This window comes from Pezoporus wallicus, unplaced genomic scaffold (assembly GCF_028554395.1).
Source record: "Pezoporus wallicus isolate ANWC-B61680 ecotype Strahan unplaced genomic scaffold, APGP_CSIRO_Pwel_v1 contig_2908, whole genome shotgun sequence".
NCBI classification, from domain to species: Eukaryota; Metazoa; Chordata; class Aves; order Psittaciformes; family Psittacidae; genus Pezoporus; species Pezoporus wallicus.
The window spans coordinates 8804114-8828706 of record NW_026642179.1 but is presented as its reverse complement, the minus strand read 5'-3'; the positions used below and the strand labels follow the sequence as shown (position 1 = coordinate 8828706).

At 45.2% G+C, this 24593-nt stretch overlaps 1 protein-coding gene across 3 annotated transcripts; it reads left to right on the top strand.

Annotated features, from left to right (window-relative positions):
- Positions 1–203: 203 nt before the first annotated feature.
- On the top strand, positions 204–24593 carry LOC130609215 (uncharacterized). Of its 3 annotated transcripts, XM_057427939.1 has the most exons (19): positions 204–288; positions 2029–2132; positions 2649–2763; positions 4024–4198; positions 4791–4902; positions 5860–5966; positions 6763–6889; positions 7436–7556; positions 7838–7923; positions 8548–8672; positions 9886–9945; positions 14350–14416; positions 15073–15167; positions 16741–16869; positions 18221–18335; positions 19142–19279; positions 20526–20692; positions 21112–21200; positions 24144–24591. In XM_057427939.1, exons 2-19 carry the CDS (start codon positions 2048–2050, stop codon positions 24337–24339), a joined length of 2109 nt encoding a protein of 702 aa, XP_057283922.1. In that variant the 5' UTR covers positions 204–288; positions 2029–2047; the 3' UTR covers positions 24340–24591. The 3 variants fall into 3 exon arrangements, 2 of the variants coding, with proteins under 2 accessions (XP_057283922.1, XP_057283923.1); XR_008974735.1 differs by lacking the exon at positions 20526–20692 and having other exon boundaries at positions 24144–24283; XM_057427940.1 differs by lacking the exon at positions 9886–9945 and having other exon boundaries at positions 24144–24593.

The window sequence follows — 24593 nt, the reverse complement described above, 5'->3', positions numbered from 1 at the left end:
GAAGAGAGAGGGGGGAATCTGGCACCATGGGAACAAAAATAATCACAGCAGCTTTCCTCGCCCCGTTGTGAAATGGCCCCCTGCACCCCAGGCAGCGAGCAGTTGCAGAGGTCAGCTGCCTGTGGTTAATAATAAATAGGCTCTCTTTGCCAGGCTGCACACCCCCATGTGATGCTCCTGCCCCCCCCCCCCCCCCCCCCCCCCCCCCATCCTCCTGCCTTCTCCAGGGCTGCCCAGGCACTGCTCCAGCACCCACCCAGCCTCCCTGCATGAGGCGAATGCCCAGAGGTAAGAGACATGCCAGGCCGTTGCTCCATGAGGTTGGATAAACTGGATCGATCATGGGGAGAGGTGAGCAGGGAAGGTTTGGAGGAGGGAGGAAAGCCTGTCCGTGCTAGAGGAGTCTGCAAAGTTTTGTTACAAGGCAAGAGGTCGGGTGGGTCTTGCTATAAGACTTGCCAAGCTTCAAAACTCTTTCAGGCAGCTCAGGCCAAGCGTTGGCTGAGTTTCCAGCGAACATCAGCGAAGTTGTATTGAGTTTCAGGTGCTGACCAGCTGGGTTTTATCCACCAGCCGGCACAGCTTGGGCACTCCTGGCTGTTGTGCAGCATTTGGGGGGTTGTTAACATTCAGAGCACAACTCGAGCAGCTCAACTGATCCCTGGTGTAACCTTGTTGGCTTAATGAATTTATTCCAAAGCTGACTTTGCCCTGGAGAGCAAGGGGTGTATACACACACACACAGAGCAATACCAAACATTTGCATGAACTACTCAGGCTGCTGAGCTTAGCATTGCACAGGCAGAGGTTGTAAGCGTGAAGTAAGAGCTTTTGCCACTTTGCTGTTATAATATGATTCCATAAACTTGATTAAGATTTTTATCCTTAAAAAGGATTTGGAAAGTGGAAAATCTTACTGTTTCAGACAGGTGTGTATTGTGTCTAGCTGAACCAGGCCCTTTTTTCTTGACTTACACAACCCAGCTGTCCTGTACAGCTGAAGTTTTCGGATCTGGGCAAAAATACTCTTCCTAGGTAAAAGATGTTTCTATATAGCTCTAGTGCCACACGCTGGGCTCAGAGCGGTGTTCTGCTGAATGTAACATGAGCACAGAACTTATTTTAATTGATTTGCAATCTAAATTAACAATAGGTGCAAAGGACTGAAGAGTGGAATCTTTTCCTTCTGGTGAAGGCGTGAAGAATAGAAAGGCTGGAGGGATACAGCAAAACGCCCAGGGAAAATAAGTGAAGCACTCAGGCATTGAGTGAAACTGCCCCGAGGCCCAGACCAGACCAGTCTCTTAACCTTTACAGCTCTCTCTCCCTCTTTTTCTGTTTGGAAATGAATGTAATTAAAGTGAATAGGAGTTGCTAAGAGACCGGAGGAGTTCTGGAGTTTGTTGCCGGGGCTGAACTGCGGCTCTGCTTCCACAGCTTTGCGCTAAGAAGGATGATGTAACGTGAGCCTACATAAAGCTCTCCGGGCTCTAGGGAAAGCTGCTCTTTCCTCCTTGTACTTACAGCTTGGTTTAGCAGTTCCCAGCTCCTTTCTTTGTTTTATTGAACTGCTGTTTCCTCCTAGACACTAGCAAAAACTGGGTTCATATCTTTATAGCATTCCTCTGCCTGCGTCCGCCTTGTACATTGCTCTCCGTGATCTTTCAGGCTGGAGGTGGCAGTGGCTGAGCCTGCAATCTGTCATGAGCAAGTAGCTTTGGAAATTAAAGTTGTCTACTTCCAACCTCTCTCTAGTTTGTTACTCCTCATTAGTTACTCTGCTTCCCCACGATTTCAGCCCAATGTTAACAACGGGCCAGGTGAACCCTTCCAACTCCATTTCTGCAGCATAACATTTTGCTTTGACAGCATGGCTCATGCTTGAAGCACCATGAGTCTCCAGGCAGTCTCCTGGGCAAGGGTTGTTTACCTGCCGAGATCAAGGCAGTAGATGGTATGTTTAGCTTCACATGGTCCCATTACTGCTAAATTACCTCTTTTGTTTTTGCCTGACTTTTGTTATCTCAGCACCAACTGAGTGCAAAAGATGATTGGGAAGATAGCCTGGAGCCTGGGAAAACATGTATCTACTGTGGCATGTGGGACCACCCATGTGAGAAGATTTCTGCGTGGTAAGTAGTGTATTCTGAAAGAGTTCCTGGGTGGAAAGCATTTTCCTCATTTGAATGCAGCAGGGACCTTGCTGACAGTGTTCTGGGAGCAAAACAAAGAGCAACAATAGTCTTGATGCACAATAGCCTTACAATGTATTGAGTTACTATGGTATCCTTGGTCTCTCCACTCTTTTAGAACGTATTCTTTGAGCATGGTTTCAGGGCTCTGTTCACAGTAATGCTAATTTAAAGTAATGTTACTGGAGCCATTGACAACGCAGCTGCAAAACTGGTGGCAGAGGAACACTCAGTGATGATGAGGACGATTATTGTTCATACCAACAACAGAGATATTTTGCAAATATTTCACTTACATAAGTGAAGCTTTGTGAAGTTATTTCTGAATTCACCCCAAAGAACAACTAAGAGGGGGATAAATTTGTTGTGATGATGACAATTTGTCTTTTACAAAACAGCTCAGTAGTAACTTCAAATATCCACACAAATAATTCACTTTTCTGTGTTTGTCCCCAGGTGCTTATGTCAGGATTCAGCCTTCCGTACAGGAAGCCCTGATGGAGGGGAGACCAGTCGTAGCCTTGGAAAGCACCATCATTACACATGGCATGGCCTATCCTCAGAATTTGAGGTGGTCGATTTTGATGTTTCTTGTTCAACAAAGTTGTAAGAACAGGCATATAACTGGTGTATCAGGACTGGTTTTCTTGGTCAAGCCAAAACCCCTGTAAGAGCAAATGGAAATTGTCAGGCATGCAGAATATGAGCTCTGGTGTAAAACAGTTGCATTTGGCCTTTTAAGGACACATATGGGGTACTATTTATCTTCTTATCCAACACCAAACATTTCTGGCTTCCTTTAAAATGTGGCAGCAGATAATGTCATCACTTGCTCTGAGAGAAGCTGCATAGTTTTTACAGACGTTGAAAACACTCTGCGGTTTCTTTTGGTATATCTTTCATAATGCAAAAAGGACTGGAATACAATAGTGAAATCTGTTCCTTGCTGCCACTCAGGGCAGCTACTGTGAGAGCTACTGATCCCTCTTGCTGCTTTCTGTACCCTGCGTAGAACCTCTCCAACCTCTACCCTTTATTTACTGATGCTCAGCAGACTCGCGTTTCATTGGGTTACAGTGCCAGAAATAATTGTACTCTCCATCCTTGCTTCCAGAAAGCACAGGAATTTTTTGGTATGGATTTTCCATCTTGATTTTTACCTGGCTGTTATTCTTCCTGACATTCTTAGAATGAAACTCTAAAAACCTGATTTTGGGAAGGAGGTAGTTTCAGTAGTTACAGATTGCCTAACGTATGTGCAGATGGCTCAGAAAAGAAGAAGCTGCTCTTAAAAAGGATAGTGTATGATTGATGAAATATAAAACCTGTGAAGCTTAGAAAGGCCTAAACTGTAGCCCTGGAGTATCCTCAGGCACTGCTGTCACTCTGTAACTGCCTGTATTGTGAAAAATATATCCTGGTCTTCTGAGCAGGGCTTCAATTACCTGAGGTTTCTGTGAAGGTTTCTGATCTCAGAGAAATAATGGGTAATAGATACAGAAAGATGCTATTTTGAGGCAATCCCTGTTTTTCAGTAGTCTATTGTACAACCAGATTTGCCTGTACACCAAGCAATGTTTTCTTTTCTCAAAAATGAAGCATAAAGCTTGGACATTGCTGTCCTGAAAATGGGACCTCTGCACTTCTGCAAATTCAAATGCAAAGACTTTTGCCACTAGGAAAATACAGAAGAGGAACTGGACTTTGCTGAAATCACAAGGACTGTATAAAACTGGAAGCTGGGAATAATGGCCACCAAACATGGCAGTTTTCTTGTCTGATTGTTTGCCTCATGAATTTTGTGACTGTTGTCTTGTTTATCTTATTCTAGCATGGCCAGAGATGTGGAAGAAATTGTAACAAAAAATGGAGCAGTGCCAGCCACTGTAGGTATCTTAAGAGGTCAAATCCATATAGGACTCACAGATGAGGAACTTGAGTTCTTGGCAAACAGTAAAAATGTAACTAAAGTGTCTCGGAGAGATCTTCCTTTTGTCCTCAGCCAGGTATGGTTTGTAGACTTTCTGTTTTAGTGTTTTCTCTACAGCTATAGTGTAATGCTCCTCAGCTTCAACCCAGGTGCCTCTTAAACTTCCTGAAAAGATCATGTAAAGTGGTATTTTACTGGCAAGCTCAAATGTGGTCCTATCTAGAATAAAAATACAACAAAGTATGGGAATAGCAGCCATAGGGTTAGTGAAAAGACATTCTGGATTGGCTGGCAAGCCACGAGTACTGGGCTAAGAATATTATTGGCATGATAAGGCATCATCACGTTACATACAAACTATGTGACATGCAGGCCATCACAAGCTTAAAGTGACATCTTAAGGTGACACTAGCTGCCTATGAAGCCTTCTGGTTGGAAAGCCCTGGAAATCCCTGGTGAACTTGCCTTTGCAAGAGCAGCTTATGTAGCAAGGACCATGATTCTTCTGTGGTTTTGCCTAATAGAATATTTGTATCGGTATTTCACTTGTCAGCTGGTGACAGCAGGCTGTTGTGACATTGCTGTGTGTCAGACCACAACCACAGCTGCCCACATGTAGCATTCTCCATGTCACCCTGGGTGCTGACTGTGACTTTGTCCCCTGACAGGGCTTGTCTGGTGGCACTACTGTGTCTGGAACAATGATTGCCGCACACAAAGCAGGAATCCGTGTGTTTGTGACGGGTGGCATAGGAGGTGTCCATCGGGGAGGAGAGAACAGTAAGAAAATCAATACATTGTACTTTGCTTTATTTCATTCCATCTTTTTCCATTTTCCCAGTTTGTCCTGCAGAAGAGTAAAGTTATCATTCTTCTTAACCATATTATGGTTGTTTTTTCCCTCGTGTCTCCTTTCCAGAAGCTTCAAAATACTCCTCTTGAGCACTGGCCAGTTGTTAAGAGGCTATGAGTTTACCTTTTGCTTACATGGGGTTAAATGGATATTGTTTGCTGTCACAACAGGAGCTGACTGTACCTTTTCCACTTTGTAATGGCTGGATAACCTGATAGGGGCTTGGAGGACAGTGTTGTTACTGACTCCCTCTCAGCTGGGGAGGCAGAGTATATCCACAAAAGAAGCTTAGGCCCTGGTCTGTGTTAGAAGTGCATGTTCCTCTCTGGAAAATGGCCCAGCCTTGGCAGTGTAGTTTGTGACCTTTAAGTACGTTCTTTCTTCGTAGTCGTATATATTCCTAGCACAGCATAACTGCATTGCTCGGCTGGATGACATCCCTTTCAGATGTAAATTCAAGACCACGAAATGTTCTGAGGTCAGCAAAGCTCCTGTGGCTTTTTTTCTTTGCCAGTGATGTCAATACCAAAATCAAAATCTACTTAAATTATATTCCATCTCCCTGAACTTTGCCCTTGCTGTATAACCCTTCTTCTTTCTTTTCTACCGAATTTTTACATGCTGTTTATTGATGTGATCAAAGAGCCTAGAGATACAATGCATGGCTGCACCTCTGCCCTAAGCTATGTGATTTTTTGTCAATATCTCTTTCTATCGCAACACTTAAAGGCATGATCTAAACCTGTAATATTTGTTTCTGGATCTAAGTGGTTACAAAAGCAGGCAGTGGCATCCCAGGCAGAGACAACTTTTTAAGAGGGCGGATCACATCTGCTTGGAATACAACACAGTCACCAACATAATGTCTGCTTGTCCCTTGACAGGTCTGGATGTGAGTGCTGACTTGACGGAGCTAGGACGAACTCCGGTTGCTGTTGTATCTGCAGGAGTCAAATCTATCCTTGATATTGGCAGGACACTGGAATATCTGGTAGGTAGCATGGGCTGCTGAGCCTGAAAGCAGGGAATGTGCTTTGTGTCCAGAATGCCCAGTGGTGTTGGGGTAAGCATTAAACCTAAGATTTTTAGAAATTACTATTGAGAGGACGTGAAGCTATATTTACTGTTCTCTAGTTCTGGGGCTATACAAGCTCTGGGCTGCTCCCTAACATAAATTTATCCATCCCCAAGGGGCTGTTCCAGCACCTGTTCCAATTGACGCCAAAACCAGTGCTAGCCATGCTGTCTTTCTCTGGCTTTGGACTTGATTTTCTGGGACAATACTCCAGAATTGGTGGATCAGGCAAGCTATATCCATCAAATGCTAAAATAGAATTAAAATGGGAATCAAATGATTTTCAGTAGAGTCACTTTTTAAGGTTTGGGAACCACCAGGGCCAGTGCTTCAGGTAACTGCCAACATCAATGCTTCTTAATCACAAACAGAACTCATTTATATTCCTGTCAGCTTACAACATATCTTCAGATCACAAGTTGTTACCTCAGACTCAGTGTTGCCCTAATGACAGCTGCATGGCTTTTGATCAGCTCTGAGCACAAGCACAGGACATGCACATCTCCTGTGGAAGCCAAATTCTGTCTATCCTGTTACCATGGCTGGCTCTTTACTTCAAAAAATGTTGGTGATATAACTGAGTAGAGTGGGATGCATAAAATAACCAAAACCTGTGCTAAAGAAAGACAGTTTCTAGGAAAAAGCCCCCTTCTTTTGGTGGGCCCCCTTTCCCTCTGCTGATTACCTGCTGGTCTCGCCTCCACTGCTGCAGGAGACACAGGGAGTTTGTGTGGCTGCCTTTGGAGAGTCAAGGGAGTTCCCAGCCTTCTTCTCACGCCAGAGTGGCTTCCAGGCACCATATCAGGTCCGGGATGAAGAGGAGGCAGCTCAACTCATTGGTGTGTTTCAGAAAGAAAAGGCCCATGTAGGGTCCTGGAAGAGCAGGACACAAAAATCACATTTGGATGAGGCACTTTTTTAAGAGCTTTTTTTGGAGAAGGGTTTGTCCCAAAAACCAGGCCATCCCACCTCCCCCATTCCTGCTTTAGTGCTTTGTAAAGCAGCAGTGAAATTCAGTTTTTACAGCAAGTTTCTTACCTAGCTGCAGCCACCTTGGCATGCTGAGACATGTTTTCTTCACACTGGTGAGGTAAAGGGAACATATATGTTAATGTATTTACAAAAACAGTTTCTGAGCCCTCAGAAGTGGAGTCAGTTTTCTTTACAAAAACAAATTATTTGCCCCTTTATTGTACAGACTCAAAAGAAATAGTCACGTGTAAACTGTTTGGTAGCTGGAAAAGACTAGACCATGTCTTTGGGTCAGCTAAGAACAGGAGTTTCTGCTCTGTGGGTTCCTTCACTCTGCACCCACTCTTGTCATTTTCCTTCAGCATTTGATTTACTCAAGGAGAACCACTAATGATATGCCTGTCCTCTCCCAGCCAGTGCTCTGGGGCTGGGCATGAGCAGCGGGGTGCTGATAGCAGTGCCCTGTCCCAAGGAGCGAGCTGCCTCAGGCCAAGTCATCGAAGAAGCCATCCAGCAAGCTCTCAGCGAAGCCAGGTGAGAACCAACCTAAGCCCTAGCCTTTGCTCACCTGGGTCCTGGAGAAGTAGACGACTTCAGGGACACTGCTACAGGGGCTGTAGTACAGTCTAACCTCAGGCATGACTGAGCCCACAGCATGCTTTCAACTGTAATTTTGTCTAACCTGAAGCATGTTTGCAGGACTTTTTACAGTATGTGGTTATGGAGATAAATTATCTGCTAGAAGCAGTGCTTCTCCTTGGATGCTGTTTCAGCTCAGTCCTTCTCATCTGCAGGCGTTTTCTTTACATCTGCAGGTCCAAAGGGATCACAGGCAAAGAACTGACCCCTTTTATGTTACGGAGGCTCAGTGAATTAACTGATGGGAAATCACTGGACTCCAGTATCCTTTTAGTGAATGAGAGGGGGGAAGTACTCCAGTGTACTGTCTCTTCTGACAATGCTTGGTGAAAATGCTATCACTTTATTGGCAGTCTAGCAAGGGGAAAACACTTCAGTATCTGCAAACAGATGAGAGCTTAGCTATTGCATCTTCCTTTTTCAGGAACACCATTAACTGTCCTCATCTACTTTTGCATTAAAAATTGGAGCGCAGCACAGACAGCAGGTGGTCCAGAGTCCAAAGAGATCCCTTACATCTGATCCCCAAGCTTGCCTGTCCTGTGATGGAATCTCAGGACACTGTTGTCCATGGTATGATTGCACAGCGGAAGGTACCTGAGCTTTCCAGAGCACTGCACTCTACATCCCGCTGCCTTAGCCAGGTCATCATGCGGTCACACAGTAAGAGAAACTTGTAAGGGAAACAGCTGTGGGTGTTAAAATTCAGGGTGTTCATGCAGTACGGTAACCTAGTATTTGCCTCCCCAAAGGGTGTAGGGGGTTCAAATCTATCAAGTCTCACAGCACGTATTTTCTGCATTCTCCTCTAAACAGTTCCTACATAGGCTTCTAACAGGTCAGTCTTGCTGGTATTTTTGCTTTTCCTCAAAGAAATGCCAAACAGACCTTGCCCTGATCCAGAACAATGCCAGAGTGGGCAGCGGCATTGCGGTGGCCCTGAGCAAACTGCAGAAAGCCAGGAGGAAGGGGAACCTGCCTCGGCGAGAGGACACAACCCCACCCCAGCCAGTGAGTTGTCTGCTTTCCGTATAACGCCTCTGCTGACAGCACAAGACGCATTTATATCTGTTTACAAAAGCCAATCTTAAGAGCCCTATCTTAATCTAGTATTTCTTATTTGTCTTAGATAAATATCCTTTCCTCTCCCCCACCCCCCATCCATATTTACAGGGAATGAACACTGACAGTGGCCTAATCCCATTAAGTCTTAGACCGCCAAATCCATTAAAACTTTAATCACCTTTTACTGTGCCCTTATGTACAACTTCAGCTGTATTGCTTTCAGTGCCAGGGAACTCGAGACTACAGGAGTAGACCTGGAAGAGGGTAGAGGGAGATATTTTGAGCTGTTGAGCTATACATGTTTTATAAATATCTCCTTTTTGTTGGCCTCCTGCTCATAATTGCAAAAATTACAAAAGGTACAGCATATCCTGAACAAGATCCATTATAATCCCAATACTCTATTCACTCTCCTGGATTTTTTTGTGTGCCACATAATTTATGGGAAATCTATTTTAGGTAGTCTTCAGAGAGATGGAAAATTTTCTAAACCCCTTTTGCAGTAAAATTTGTCGACATAAAAGAGGGCAGTGACTCCAGAGACAATAACCCAGCATCTGATGGAATGAGAAAAACCCTGTATGTCCCAAAAGAACTTGGAAACTTCCTGTTTGTGGAGCTGTATTGCTTTTTCTGGCTTTGTAGGACACTAAGAGAGTGCTCCATAAAGTGTCACTGGGTGTGGAAATTTCTCCTGGGAGCTTGCAAGAAATGACTGCATTTTTCTGTCCACTTTTTCCCCATTTTCTTGTCTTTCTTACACAACAGTGCTTGAATGTTTCTGAGGTTTTGTATGTCAGAAATTGTCCCAAGAGAAATGGCTTCAAGGGCACTGATGTGACCAGACCCATGCAATGCCTTACATTACTTTATCACCACACAGAGAAACTGCCAGTACCCATACATGTATACAGTAGCATCCCACCTGCCATGCTGGGGCTTGCTATGAGCAGGAATAATTCAGAAAGCAACATATAGAAGAGATTTCCATTCTTCCTAATTTGTACAGACTTGTGTCTAGCCATCCAAAATAAGCACAGTGAAAATTAGCCAGCTCTCAAGAGGGTGGGAAAAGTGACTAGGAAAAGCAAAGAAGACTTGGAAACTTTTTCTTCAAGTCCGTCTAACCACTTTTTACATCTTTTTTTCTCTCCTGAAGGTGGTGATTGGAGGCATCAACGTTGACTTTATAGCCAAGGCACAGAACCCTGTCATCCTGGTACTGTATCTAGCAGTTTCCTTAGCACCACTGTCATTTCCAGCTATTTTTACAGGAGTACCAAGCCAAAGTTGGGGTGGGGAGGAAGGCAGCATCCACCCACGATATCTTTATTGTACCCACATGTCTTTATCCATACACATGTGCAAACCTGGGAGGTGTAGTGGTGCATATTTGATGTGTTGTCTAGGTGAGCAATGGAATGATACATATTGACCTATTCTGTTCCTGTGCTAAAAGTCACTATCTCTGCCACTCAAGACAAAAGACAGAGCAATGGGTCACCCTGATAATCTCCGCGTATGACTCTGGCCTCTACAGACTATCTTAAGGTGCTCTGGGAATATTCCTTGATTCCAAAAGCCCAAAGAGTTCTTTTAGCAGAAGAGCTGCCAAGGACATTCTAGAAGCACATATGCAAAGAGCTAGAAGCAGCAGGTGAAGGCCTTCACTGTGCTGTGACAGCTCTAATTCAAAAGCTGTCACACAATAGAGGGGAAATCTCGAAGTAACAGCCAGCTCTGGCTGCCTGGGACTGTCTTTGCTGTGGAAGGGCAGCATGAATAGGAAGCAAGAATCTCCATGCAGAATGCGCACAGTGGTAAGAAACCTCTCAGAAAAGAAGTACTGACACAGCAAACCAGAGAACCAACTGCCTCAGTCATGAAGGGTTTAAGTCACACACAGAGAAAAAAACTTAAAAAAAAAAGAAAGAACATTTTAAATGTTATCAGACCCTCTCCCTCACAATTTGGTTTGACCACAAAACGCCCAAAAATCTAAAGTGGAACAGACCTGGGACTTCCCCATGCAAATGACAGCTATTTGCATGGCCTATACAATTTTTGTTGAGCTATATGAAGTACTATAGATGGAGGCGGTGAAGCTTGCTCAACAGTTGTTTTGTGTCTCAAATTACTCCATGCTGTCCTTCCTGTCCAAGGATAGGAAACTCCTGCTGTCAGATGGGACAGCCTGTGAAGACCCCTCAGTCAGATAGGGAAAGATGTGCTGGAGAAGCTGTCGTTACAGAAGCTGGCTATTCAGTGATACAAAGGCAGAGACCAAACGGTAATATAATGGTCAAGGGTGACAGTTGCTGTGGTATCAGCTATGAAGGCTTGCAAAACTAAAAGTTCAACTGCTTCGGTGATGATCTAACCTATAACACCCATATGCCACACTCAGCTGTCAGGACAAGGAGATAAGCTGTGTCCCAGGGAAGGCAGCCACCCCCTGGTGTGTCAAACGTGAGTGCAGATCCCTGGACCACCCATGGCACAGTGAGGAGGCAAGAGCAGCTATAGACACTGCTGGGAACAGCTGATGGGGGGAAAGGGAAAAGGAGATACTAATGGTGTATGAAAAAATGAGGCATTAGCTGCCCTTCTGTATAACAGCAAGCGTTAAAGTTAGGCCATTGTGGCAACTACTCAAATGCCAAACTACAGGAGGATTTGGGAATTGACAGCTGTAACACTGCTGCTGACAGCTGCTGTGGTTAGGCACAGAGGAAAAAGCACTCTCAACAGCATTGCTTTGTTTTGGCTTCAAAAGATAGGTCTTTTCTAAAGGGCTTAGCACCCAGCAGCTCCCACCCTTACGTGTTCTGGATTTGTTGCAGATCACTGGAGTACCACTCACACCTCTTGCTGTCTCCGCAGGAAAGCTGCTGTATTATGTCCTGGTTGTAATTCCCACATGGCTTTCAAGGGTATCCAGATGCAAAGTGCTATCTGACTAAATATGCAAAGTAACCATCTGACCTGCAGAGACTGATGTTTGGTTTTGCTGAGAAGAGGTGCTAGAAGCAGCATAATGATTATAACTCCCTCAGGATACCCAGAAGTTGAGCAGAGTCTCATTTTTGCATTAGGAATTCAAACCTCTTAGGACATGGAAGAAGATCCCAGAGACTAAAGTCTGAAACATTGCCAGAAAGTATCAGCCCAGTCTTACTTCAAATCACCACAGCAATGCCATTTTTATCTTTCACCTCAGACATTCCCACCTGAAGACTACATAGAAGAAATACCTGAGCTGAAACTTGAAGTTACTGGCTGAGCTAGTGAGGTGCAATGAGAGCCAGTCATTTTTAATTCAAAAGCAGGCTGCTAGTTTCTCTCTCATTGCACCCATCTGCTACTTTAAAGAGAGATTTAGCATCTTCATGTTTTTCAGGCCCTGTGGGGTTATACAGCAGCAGAGGTCACCCACTGCTGTTAGGGCAAGGCTTGGTGTAAAAATCTGAAACTCTGCCTTTGGGCTGTGTAGGGGACTAACTGAGAAGCTCAGCAGCCAGACAACAAAAGGAGCTCATGAGTATTTTCAACATTCCTGCAGGAATCAGTTTTGAAAAACAGATAGTGGAACCACATAAAATAGAGTTTGTGCTCATTAACGATGGTGGTTAGTACCCTCTTTTAATATTGAAATAGGGGCCAGTGATCAAAGCCATGTTGTTTGACTTGCCTAAACAAGCATCCTTGCTTTTTACTTTGGAGTGGGTTTCTTTTATTTTGCTCTTGGCTGCTTCAGAGTTAAAATAGCCAAGCTTGATGCTTTCAAAATCTGCAACACTCAACCAAAGACAGTTGCAGATGGAAATAGACTCATTCCTGGCAGTACCAGTGGCAATTCCCAGGGAGCATGACCAAATGTAACAGAGGGGCATTTGGCTTAACAAGGAGTGACAAGTAGTGGAAAGATGGACAGAAGCCATAGGTTGCTTATATACAGCCAGTTCTGCTCAGGTGGTCTGAGCAGGTCAGGGCTTGGAGAACTGCCAGACAGAGAAACAAAGGCGTCAAGAATTAGCACAAAGTCTTGCAGGCTACAGAACTGGGGAGAGTCAAGGCAAGCAAAAGCAGCCTGGAGGTCAGAAGAGAGTGATAAAAGACCATATTTAGATTGGAGAGCAGCCTCTTACAGTTGTAGGGCTGGATGCAGAAAAAAGCATTCTGTGCAAAGGACAAATGTGCAGCTTCACACTGGGGTAGAAGGGTCCTTGGAGAGCTTCAGTCTGAGTTTTGAGAAGGCCCAAGAATAGCAGCAGGTTGGAGGCAGAATACTTCTTACTGTGAGATGGCAATACATTTACTTGTTTTGTGTTTGCAATCAAGCGGTGTTTACAAGCAAGAGCAATGTGTATGTGCAGGGGTATTCTGGTGCACCTGGGCTAACAAGAGGCGGTGAAAGACTGGGCCAGGAGCTGCTGTGTATGGGCATGCACACGCTTCAGTGCTTGCCACACAGATCCTCAGCATACACTTGAGAGCTCCGAGTTACGCAGAACTGTGAAGATCATTATGACCACCAGTGGCAAGCTGTCTTCAGAAATGGAAAGTATGTTTCAGGATTTTATGAAACAAAAGCTTTTAAGCCATTTGATAGTCAAAAAAAAGCCCAAGTTGATTTGAGCACTTACTGATGTAATTCTAATGGCAGAACATTTAGAAGAAGGGGGAGATGGGAGAGGGATTCTGAAAACTTGGATGTGACAGTCTGACACATGGGCTGGGGAGTGGAAGGCAGAGGCAAGTGAAAAGAGAAGTTGATAACCACACAGGTGGAGAAGAGCACTTTTCGTAAGGGAGATATCTGGGAGGAGAAGGGTGAGTTAAAAAGTATTCAGACACCGAAACAGGTCCTTCCATGAGTAAAGTATAGAGACAGTACACGTGAAGGTAACAAATCTAACTTTCATAGTATGGTTTGGGTTTGAAGGGACCTTAAAGCTCATCCAGTTCCACCCCCCTGCCATGGGTAGAGACACCTTCCGCTAGACCAGGTTGCTCCAAGCCCAGTCCAACCTGGCCTTGAACATTGCCAGGGATGGGGCAGCCACAGCTTCTCTGGGCAGCCTGTGCCAGGGCCTCACCAAACTCATAGTGAAGAATTTATTCCTTATGTCTAATCTAAATCTACCCTCCATCATTTTACAAAGAGAAAAAAAAATAAATAAGAAATCAACCCCCAAATTGCTTAAGGGGGCAGCTAAATGGTCTGAAGGCAGCGGCAGAGCCATTCAGGTCTGGGTCAGCAGCTCTGGAGTCGCAGCACTGTGGTGAGCTGGTAAATTCAGAGGGCTGCTCATATCAACTGAAACATTTATTAGCTTTGTTCTCTTTAAGAGGTCTTAGCAAGTAAGACTGAAATAGCAACGCATGGGGAGAGCTGCTTGATCTCCCCTCCTAGGAAGCAGGCCTTTGTCATCAAGGTTGAAGTCTGTAGATAGCTGTAGATGTTTATATTGCCCTCAATCTGGTATCTAGATGCCTTCTTCTCCCTTTAATTGATGACCTATGTTTCAGTAACATCAACTTGACTTCACATGTTGAAGGAGACACAGCATTCATGCCAAGCAGCCCTCCAGTTTTGCCAATTAACAATTTGTTCTTCCAGGGTGGTGGGCAAACAAATGCTGGAGGAGTGAGACGAACCTTTGGCGGTGTTGGAAGAAACTTGGCAGGTGCCTCGTGCTTGTGTTTGCTTGTGGGTGCATGCCAGCTGTGATTTGTCCTTTGGTATTCCTTCAACAGCAGGAGCTCTTGAATGCTGTTAAGATCTGGGACATGTTAGGCAATATACCAGCAGGCAGACTGCCTGGAAATGGCAGGGGCCATTCCAAGAAGTAAGAGGGAAGGGAGTTAGGATCAGGAAAAGAAAGGTCCACAAATATGAAGTTAAGTAGCATGTAGCACACTGACCCCAAATTAAAGTTAAGTAAGCATCAATGATCTCCAGTGAACAGTCTGGCCCTCAGCATTGAATTAATGCCTGATTATAGTTGCAATAAGAGCTGGTTTTGAGCAAGAATTTCAGAGGAATAAGCTTATTCAGAGATGATCATCCATGCACCCCTTCTTCTCTTTTCCTCCTAGATGTTCCAAAATATCCAGAGGATTCAGACTGCCAGTACAACAGGCAGACACAGATCACCCCACTCAACCCCATCCAACCATTTGCAGCAGCTGTGGCTGAGTTTCATCTTGAATGTCCTTTAGACAGGGATTGGTGGGCATAAAGTTTTCCAGGAAAGGGCTTTCTTAACCTGCACAGGCTGTCACTGTGTCCAGAATACTCTGACGGATTTACTAATGTCTCTTGTTTCCACTTGCCTTTTAGACTGCTTAAGCCGCCTTGGACAGACTCCTCTCTTTTTATCAGCTGTGGGGAAGGATGAACATTCAGAATCCGTCCTGCACTACTGTCACCATATGGTATGTTGCACAGTAGCAGCACATCAGGAGCATGGAGGTGATGAAGTTGCATAGAGGGAAAAATCTTCTCAACCCTGGCAAACATAAAAGCTATTTCCCACCAGGCTAAGAGTAGAAATAATTCAATGCTCCTTTAGTTACAGAAAGCTAGAAGGCGTGGAGCCAACCCCCAAAACACAGGCCAAATGTATATACCATTTGGAGTCTGAACCATGGGGACTGAATTCAGCTCCAAGGAGTGATGCTTGAAGGACAGAAAGTGAGTTAAATCAGGAGGAACCATGAAAAACTCTAGTAAGGCATAAGCACAACTAGAAACATGTAAACCCTGACCCTGAAGATAGACAAAGCAATGCCAAAATTGGCCTTGGTTGAATAAAGTATATGACAGAGAATAACTGGAACTGGGAACTCAGCTGGACACCTTAAAGCTTTAGAAGAGTAAGGTCCCCTACATAGCTGCCTACACCCCTCACTGTGCACCAGAGGAATACCTGACTTAAACAGCAGCTTGTCCACTGAGGTTAGGGACCCAGGAGCAGCAGGAGCTCATGGAGGGGGCAGCAAGACAGAGCATGCCACCCCAGTGGGGAGCGGGAAAAGCCATGAGAACAACCCTAACCCAAATCATCCCACACCTCTGTGATGTAGAGGCAGGGCTGGATGTAGGTAGAGCCCTCAGATGAAGCTGATCAGGGCCATTAAGGCCTATTAACACCCTCAGGTCCCTAATATCCAGATAGAACACAGGGGTCCTTAGTTCTGGCTACCTGAGCAGTTGGGTAAATGAAGTAATAAGAACATAAACTCTTTGTTTATAAAGGCTTCATAGCAGCAGGTCTATAATCCCCCATCTACCCAGCATAGTTTGTGCCATCAAAGTGAGAGGTCTGCCAAGGGAAGATGGACTTGCTGGGCAGCAGCCAAGCAATCCTTGTCTGTAACAAAGCGTATTACTAACAATGCGTCTCCTTAAAACCTCCAAATTCCCTGTGAGCTGCTGGGGTGGCTGCATTGCTCTGTCCACGTGTATATTCCAAGAAATGTCCTGAGTTCTCTAAGCAGATTATTCACAAGACCCCCACACCTCATAGGTATGTCTGTGACACTGCTGTAAAAATGGCTCCAAGGCTGCTCTCAACATTGGGCTGTGCAGTCTGGTGAGGTGGCTGACATAACTGCTAGCTGGAGTGTGCCACCAAGACGTGCCAGCATGTTGTCAGGCCATTGAAGTGTCACACAAGCTATAGGAATGGGTAGCTGGAGCAGGCAGGGCTGCAGACCACGACAGAGACAGCCTATAGAACTGCACGACAGAGACCTGTCACTCTCATTTACTAAATGATTTCTTGAAGCAGGGGCATTTGTTGTATTGTAAATATTAAAAAATAGCTATCTGCCAGCATTGTCTAGAGCAGGATTCCTTTGAAATGTTACTTATTTCAAGAGAGAAGGGAGGTTAAATGCAGAACAGCAGGCTGGGCTACTGATCAGGTGGATACAGAGAAAGGATGTGCCAAGTGTGGTAGCTGCGAGAAACATGCTCCTTGTGTAACTGTCCTCCCTGTTTTAGGACATGAGTGCCATCCTTCAGCTGGAGGCGAAGAACACAGCCACTTACTGTGCTGTGATCACCAGTGCTGGGGAGCTCAGTGTTGGCTTGGGAGACATGGACATCCACCACCAGATAACAGAGCAATATGTATGCATACCATCAGATTTGTAAACTTTTTCTTGGGAAACGGAGTGTGGACCTGTGATGAAAAGCAACTGGGGAAGCTGTGCCAGGAGGGAGGGGGTGTGCAGAGGGGACGTGGGAAATCCTGACGTTAACCCCAGGCTTTGGACACTGAAATAGCAGCATGGCAAGCTACCAGAGCCCTCTGTCGTTTCTAAGCCAGATGGAGCTTCTGGTTTTGCTCCATACAGTATCACCACTGCTATCATCCATGACATGTAGGTCAAAATCCTCTTCATTAACTAGTCCCAGCTAACCTATAATTTTTGGGAACCTTAAAGCCAGCAATAAATCCAGCCCACCTGCAGAGATGGTACTTCTCCCTTTAGGGAAAACCAAAACAAAGTGGACAGAACACTGGTTAGAGCAAGTTTTTCTGTTCCACCCCCTCCCTGCTATCCCTGTTGTTTCTACATGCTGAGTTGTACCAACAGGCACTGCTCTCAGCACATCCAAACCTTCAAAACGTCAGGACTAATGAAAGCAGTGATTAAGCACTGATTCAGCAAAGCCCCATCAGTGCACCCTTCTTCCTTGCTCATTCTTTTACTAACAGAACAGAAGCCTGTGCTTCATGACTGACAGCGACATGGAAGTTAAGTGCAATTTTCTTACCAGTGTCATCCCCATGAGGTGGAGACTTCGTAGAGAAAAATATGGTCATTGCTCCCACTTCCATCCGCACCCTGCCTCTCCCAAGTCTTGGCACAGAAAACCATTGCATGACAGATTATCTCTCCTGAGCTTTAAGAAACCACTGTGGCCAGTGGAAACTCTGAGCCAATCTTCTGCTGCAAAGCGCATTCTGGCAGCCCTTCTCTCCACCACGATTAGTGGAGGCACAGGAGGGATGCTGCACAAGTGCCTGTAGCACTGGTTGCATTCAAGCAGCAAGCAAAGGTGTAGTCAAGCCAGGCAAAGCACAGGGAATTAAAGAGCAGCATTCCCTTTCCCTGTAGGTCTCTGACTAACCCACAGATACCAAAGTGGTCTAGTGAGGACCAGCAACTACCTTTCCTTACTAGAAGGGCTGGGCCAGTTGAGTCCAGCTCTTGGTGGCAGGGAGCAAGAGAAGGAGAAGAAAGGAGGGAGATGAGGCAAACTGAAGACTCCATTTTCCTTAAGGAGTCACTCTTTTAGGTTCATGCCTGCACCTGAAGACTCCATTTTCCTTAAGGAGTCACTCTTAGGTTCATGCCTGCACCTAAGGGCTGCAATACGAGTGAAAATCCTACATCCTGACTCTAACTAGCAATCATTTGTTCCTCTGCAATGACTCAAGCTGTCTCTGCTCTGTGTCCTGGATTTTTCCTAGGTGTCTCAGTTCAAGGAGAACCTGTGCCAAGCCCCACTAGTGTGCATCGATGGAAATGTGCCTCTTTCCACTATTCAGTATGTCTGCCAACTAGCTAGAGAGCACCAGATAGCAGGTAAGGAGAACTTGCCCAGCCCTGGCCCTGTAGCTCCTAACCTTGTGCCAAGACACTCTGCACACCCTGAGTGCTCTCCACTGCTGCTTGCTGGAGATACCTGGTTACTGTCTGACATGCCGTGTCATTCAGCACTCCCTTCTGTACTCTGCTACTCTTTTTCAAATGGATGGAACAAAGGTCTGCGTTCCTTGACCTTTGCCTCATTCTGCAGCTAAATCACATTCCCTGTGGTGTAGGTGCTATAGCCTGTGGGCACTGCCAGAAAGCCACGGAAAGCTGCTTTCTTTGCCTTTAACCTCAAGGGAAGTGCAAGTGTATGTGCTTCTGCCAGTTCGAGCAGCAATATAGTTTGCTTCTCATAAGTGCTAAAGCATCTTTTGACAGGATTTCTCTCCCACTTCCCATGAAATGCACACCATCACCACCCCCGGTATGCTGGGGACCTTTCACAAAGCTTCCTAAACCTTTGGAGTCATGCCTTCATTTTTAAAAGCAAATCCCAAAGGAGACAGTGTTCTTAAAACCTGGCAGAGGCTCCAAAACCAGCTAAAAGGAGAAACAAAACTGAAGTTCGATTGTATGACTCCAGAGCCAGAAGCAACTGTCTCATTGTTGAGCACTGGAAAGGAAGCCTTGGGAGGCCTTATCCCAAACATGGGAGAGATAGTATTTTAAGTTTCTAACAGATTACATGCATACCTCACATTGTGCAGGTCATGCTAAGCCTTATACACTGCATTCTGCTCTGACATAGAGATTAATGACTAATTCATGAACTAACCCATTGCAATGTTGTTTTGAAGTGTGCTATGAACCAACAGATGAGAATAAGGCCTCTAAGCCGTTCCTCTCAGACAGCTGGAAAGCGCTCACATACATTTCCCCCAACCTGCAAGAGCTAAGAGCAATAAATCGGACCCTCGGGAACCCTCTGCCAGCAGGTATTGAATACTCAGAAGAGACAGTCACACACTTCTAGATAAGTGTGCACTTAAAGCCCAGAAAGCCAAGCATATCCTGGGTCAAAAGGAGTGTGACCAGCAGGTCGAAGGAGGTGATCCTGCCCCTTTACTCTGCTCTTGTGAGACCTCACTTGGAGTATTGTGTGCAGTTCTGGTGTCCTCAACATAAAAAGGACATGGAACTGCTGGAACAAGTCCAGAGAAGGGCCACGAGGATGATCAGGGGGCTGGAGCACCTTCCGTATGAAGACAGGCTGAGGAAGTTGGGGCTGTTCAGCCTGGAGAAGAGAAGGCTGCGTGGAGACCTCATAGCAGCCTTCCAGTATCTGAAGGGGGCCTATAGGGATGCTGGGGTGGGACTCTTCATTAGGGACTGTAGTGATAGGACAAAGGGTAACGGGTTAAACTTAAACAGAGAAAGTTTAGATTGGATATAAGGAGGGAACTCTTTCCTGATAGGGTGGTGAGGCACTGGAATAGGTTGCCCAGGGAGGTTGTGAATGCTCCATCCCTGGCAGCGTTCAAGACCAGGTTGGACAAGGCCTTGTGTGATATGGTTTAGTGTGAGGTGTCCCTGCCCATGGCAGGGGGGTTGGAACTAGATGATCTTAAGGTCCTTTCCAACCCTAACTATTCTATGATTCTATGATTCTAAGATTCTAACCTGCATCCTGAAGAAGAACGTTTGCTGCTCCAGTCCCTATTTCAAGCAAGCTGGGTTATAACACAGTGGGGATTCTTAAACACTCTTGCCGTCTTCCTCCTTAAAGTCATCTCTGCATGGGTTGTGCGGCCCAGGCCAGACTGATAATCTGTCAGAGAGCACAGTAGGCCTGGGATGGCTTCTTGTCCAAAACCAGAGATCCTATTTGCCTCACTTCATCAGCCAAACTGGAGCAATATCTCAGTATCACCCTTTGAAGAAATGCAATGCCCCACCACATGCAGGTGTTAAGGCAATGAAGTCATACTTTAGGACAGATTTTTGATCTCTACAGACACATATTTAGTCCCATGAGGGGTGGTTTCCTCGGTGTGGGATAGAGGTATGGAAGTCTAATGTTGGAGAATTCCATGTTTCCCATGATTTAAAGAAAAATTAACCACATATCAGAAGTGCTCATAAATAGTAGCAGTGGTCCTCAGAAATAGGTTGCCAGCCCATAAAAGGCCAGTTGAGGATCTTTACAGTTATAGCACAGCCTTTTCTCCCCACTGTATCAAGAGCTGCCAACCAGGTTGGAGGATGTTGTCCAGACTGCAGTGGCCTTGGCCTGCCCTTTGCTGTTGCATCTGCACTGTGTGGTGGTAACCCTCGGCGCTCTCGGCATCCTCCTGTGTGGCAAGAGTCTGGGAGGGAGCATATCACTTTGTCCAGGACCTCATGAACAGGTAAAGGCATGGGAAACTAACTCTGAGCTCTCAGTTGCTTCTTTCTCAGACCATAAAGCATCGCTGCTATTTCTGGTGGCATGGCAGCAGTCCTGGGAAACGTATGTGTTTGGTAGGTGGAATACACATCTCTGAAAGCAAATCAAGTTGTCTGTCCATAAACTGCTGGTTTCTAGCAGCAGTGTTTCTAGTCAGCTAGCTTTAAATGTGCTTGCATGAATATTCATGAGTGAAGGCTTCACTTTCAGGAAGCTCTATTTAAAATTGCTGATAGCTTTCAAAGTGTGAAAAAACATTATTGCCTTTTTCTTCTTTCTTTTTGGCATCTGAGCAGGTCTGGATGGCATAAGCCACATGAGGCCATACCAATTTGGGCAATTCCCACTAACTTCCCTTCTCTCCCTTCTCTCTTGGCACAGGCTGCTGCTGCTAGCCTCTGTGCCACCCACTACCCAGCTGTCCACATCAGCAGGGAGGAGATAGTCAACGTCTCGGGAGCCGGTGACAGGTATATTGCTCACTACTTTGTCTTCTCCAGCAAAATGTAGGAGGGCCATAAATTGGATTTCTTTGAAATTCTACTGCAAAGGTGAATGATATTCTGCTGCTTGAGGAGCAGACACTTAAGGACACAAGAAAAGGCCTGGTTACCATGATTACTTGCAAAGCTTGCTAAAAATGTCTCCCTGAGCATCTTGGAAGCCAGTCTTGCCATTCTTACTTTTGTTTTTCTTTAAGATCCAAGCTTTTCATGGCAATCTAGTAGTCCTGAGTTAGCCTGGGCTGAGCTGCTGAAAGCAAAGTAAACCACCTTACATCAAAGCTGTCTTTCTAACTACTTTACTTCCACACTTCTCCAATGGAAGTGGTACTGCCACTCAGCAGCTAAAATCACCCTATAAGAGCATTTCATCAGGTTCTGCACTTGCCTCTGGCAATAGCGCATGCTTCAAAAGAGTCTGCTGCGTAATACGCCTAGCTGTTCACACAACACTGTACATAGGAGTAGGAAATGACAGGTATTATTCTTAGCCCCACTGATCAGTTCTCAATCTGTCAGAGTAATAATTTATTATGCTCCTTGTTAACTTGTCAAACTGTATGTAGTAGTCAGGTTTTTCTTCTTGCCTTGTACACTACAATAATTTATTCTGTCCTTCCATTGCCTTGGACTAGACCAAAAGGCTGTATGTGACAGATATTTCCTTTTATTTTTCTACTCTTACCTACCACTATCTCAGCATAGCAACAGTTCTTTTTGTCTTTTGTGAGTGGGCAGCATGAAAAGTCTTTTTTTCTTTTAAACTTACAGCATCCTCAGTATTTGAGTTAGGCTCAATCAGTACCTTCTTGCCACGCTAGGTAACACCAGGACACACTCCTCGTGTCCCAGGTCCCCTCTGAGTTGACTGCAACTGCAAGCTGGTCTTCTCCAAAGAAGACCTAAGTGTTGTTTGAAGCAGCAAGTGTAATGGCAAAGGAATGGGGGCTGGGAGGAACCTCATGGGTCCCTGAGCCTGTCCTAAGGACGGCTCAGCTTTCCTCACTACTTCTAGGAGATGTGCCCACCCTCTGCCAGCCCCTCCAGGGACACAGCCTTCTCTTTGCATCATCTGTTTGGTCCACAACTACCCCTGACCACAGTCAATCTTTTCTGGAGGCTAATGTACACTAAACATCTTCTTTAGGGTTTCCTTTCCTTTTAAAGGCTTAACTTAAGGAAAGGCCAAAGATGAGATAAGGTGCATCACTGCCAGACACCTCCACTGAGTTACACTGGAGTGTCATAGAATCATAGACTAGTTCGGGTTGGAAAGGGCCTTCAAAGATCATCTGGCCAACCTCCCTGCAATAAGCACGGACATCTTCAACTAGATCAGATTGCCCAGAATCACATCTTGAATGTCCTTAACTTTGGTTTTTCTTCCAAAGCTATCTGGAAGCTAGGGGCCCATTACTGCTCCCATTCCTGAAGTAATATTGGTCTGCAAATCACATTCGCCAGAGCCCCCAGGTTTATGTAGAAATATCTGTAGTCCTCTCATTTGTCCAGGGTTTTCCTTCCTGGTAATCCTGGCTGGAAATGCCAGGACACCACATTGACATATGTAAGTGGTGAAGTCCCCCAAGCGCAGCCTGTTAGCACTTCAAAGGGCTTACCAGCAGGTCAAAACCCAGGGCTGTAACACATTCATAGCTCAGCCCCCATGTACCCTTGTACTTCTGAAGTCAGGGGACACTGCACACCCAGAAGCAGTGATCCAGGACACCCTATGCCTCACTTCTACCTTGCGGCTCTCTAACAGCTCCAGAGATGCTGCCCAAGGATCCATGTGTGTATACAGGCACAAGCGGCTGTTTGCTCCTTGTTCCTGGCTGCCATGACAACATAACACCTCATGCCTGCACATGGCATTGCTAGGGGATGCTCCCACAAATATTTACTCTCAGCTTCTGGGGCTGTTGAGAGATTGAATGACTTATGGAAGTCATAATTTTCTGCGCCTTTGTTATGGATAAAAGAATGTTGAGGTAATTAGAGCACAAAAAAGAGTGATATTTTTCCCTTCCCCATAGATTTTCTCCTCCATGGTGTCATATTTTCCTGTCCTTGCTTTTTCCTCTCAAATGTCATTATCTTCTCCCTTCTCCTTCATGTCTTTGTCTTCTCCTAGTTTCCAAGCATCATTATTGTATTTAGCTATGAATAAAGAGTAGTTGCTCCCAGTTGATAACAAACACCACCCTGCTTGTATCCATGCCTCAACAGAGCCTTTCCCTTCAGCCAGGCAGATGGCAAAGTCATCCCCTCCTCTCAATGGCCTCCACTGTGCCTTGTGAGGACCTGTGGATGACCGCTTTTGTTCCAAGCACTCACATAATTTTTAATGGGAATAGAAAACCACAGTGAAAGTTTACAAACATGTGAATCTACAACCACATTTCAGCCTTGGATTTCTTTTTCCAGCTGTGTCTCTTGTCTGTCTCACAATCATATGGAAACTTTACTGCCCTTCCAATCCACTCTGTTGGGGACAGGAGGGGACGTAATATGGCACCAACAAGGAGCAGAGAAGTGACAAAGTAATTAGAGAGCAAAGGAAGATTAGATTTTTCCTTTCTTTGACTCTTTTCTCCTGTCTCATCTGGAAAACTGGGGAAAATAATAGAAAATGTGGTGGGATGGGAAAGTACCTCAACTTCTCAGATGAGAAACAAATAAAATGGGAATAAATAGCACTATTTGTTACTCCAAATTGAAAAATAACTATAAAAAAGAAAAACCTTTACATTACAAACTCACCCCTCCTATGTGACATATTCTGCTGTGTTACATATTCTGTAAGTGTTGGTTTGAGTACACATGAATGCTCTTACAAACGAATGCCTATGTTCCCAAAATCAAAGCTGTTCCCCTTGTGTTCAAAACCACCCTTCTTTCTCTCCATAGCTTAATGGCAGGGATCCTCGCAGGGATCCTTGCTAAACATGACACAGATACCTGTGTCCGGATGGGTCTACTTGCTGCAAGCTTGTCCCTCCGTTCCTATGAGCCTGTTTCCCCAGAAATCAGCACTTCTAGCGTCAGCCAGGAGCAAGTCAAGAGCAGGAGCTGGCCAGAGGCGAAGGTATGGAAGATGCACTAGAGCACCATTGCTCTATGACCTATCAGCTCCTTTCACTCCCAACACTGTTATTTCCAGGAACTGGGCTGTGTTTTGAGCTTTGAGCTCAAAAGCTAGCTGCTGACCAGAGGACTTAGACTTTCAGTAAATGCTACTATGGGAGGTGAAGTGTCAGCAGAATGCATTTGGTGACAACCTGTATTACACTGTTCACATTTATGTTTGTCTGCAATTTGTTGTTCTTTCCTGTTTTTTTCCTCTCTCTTTTTTGTTTT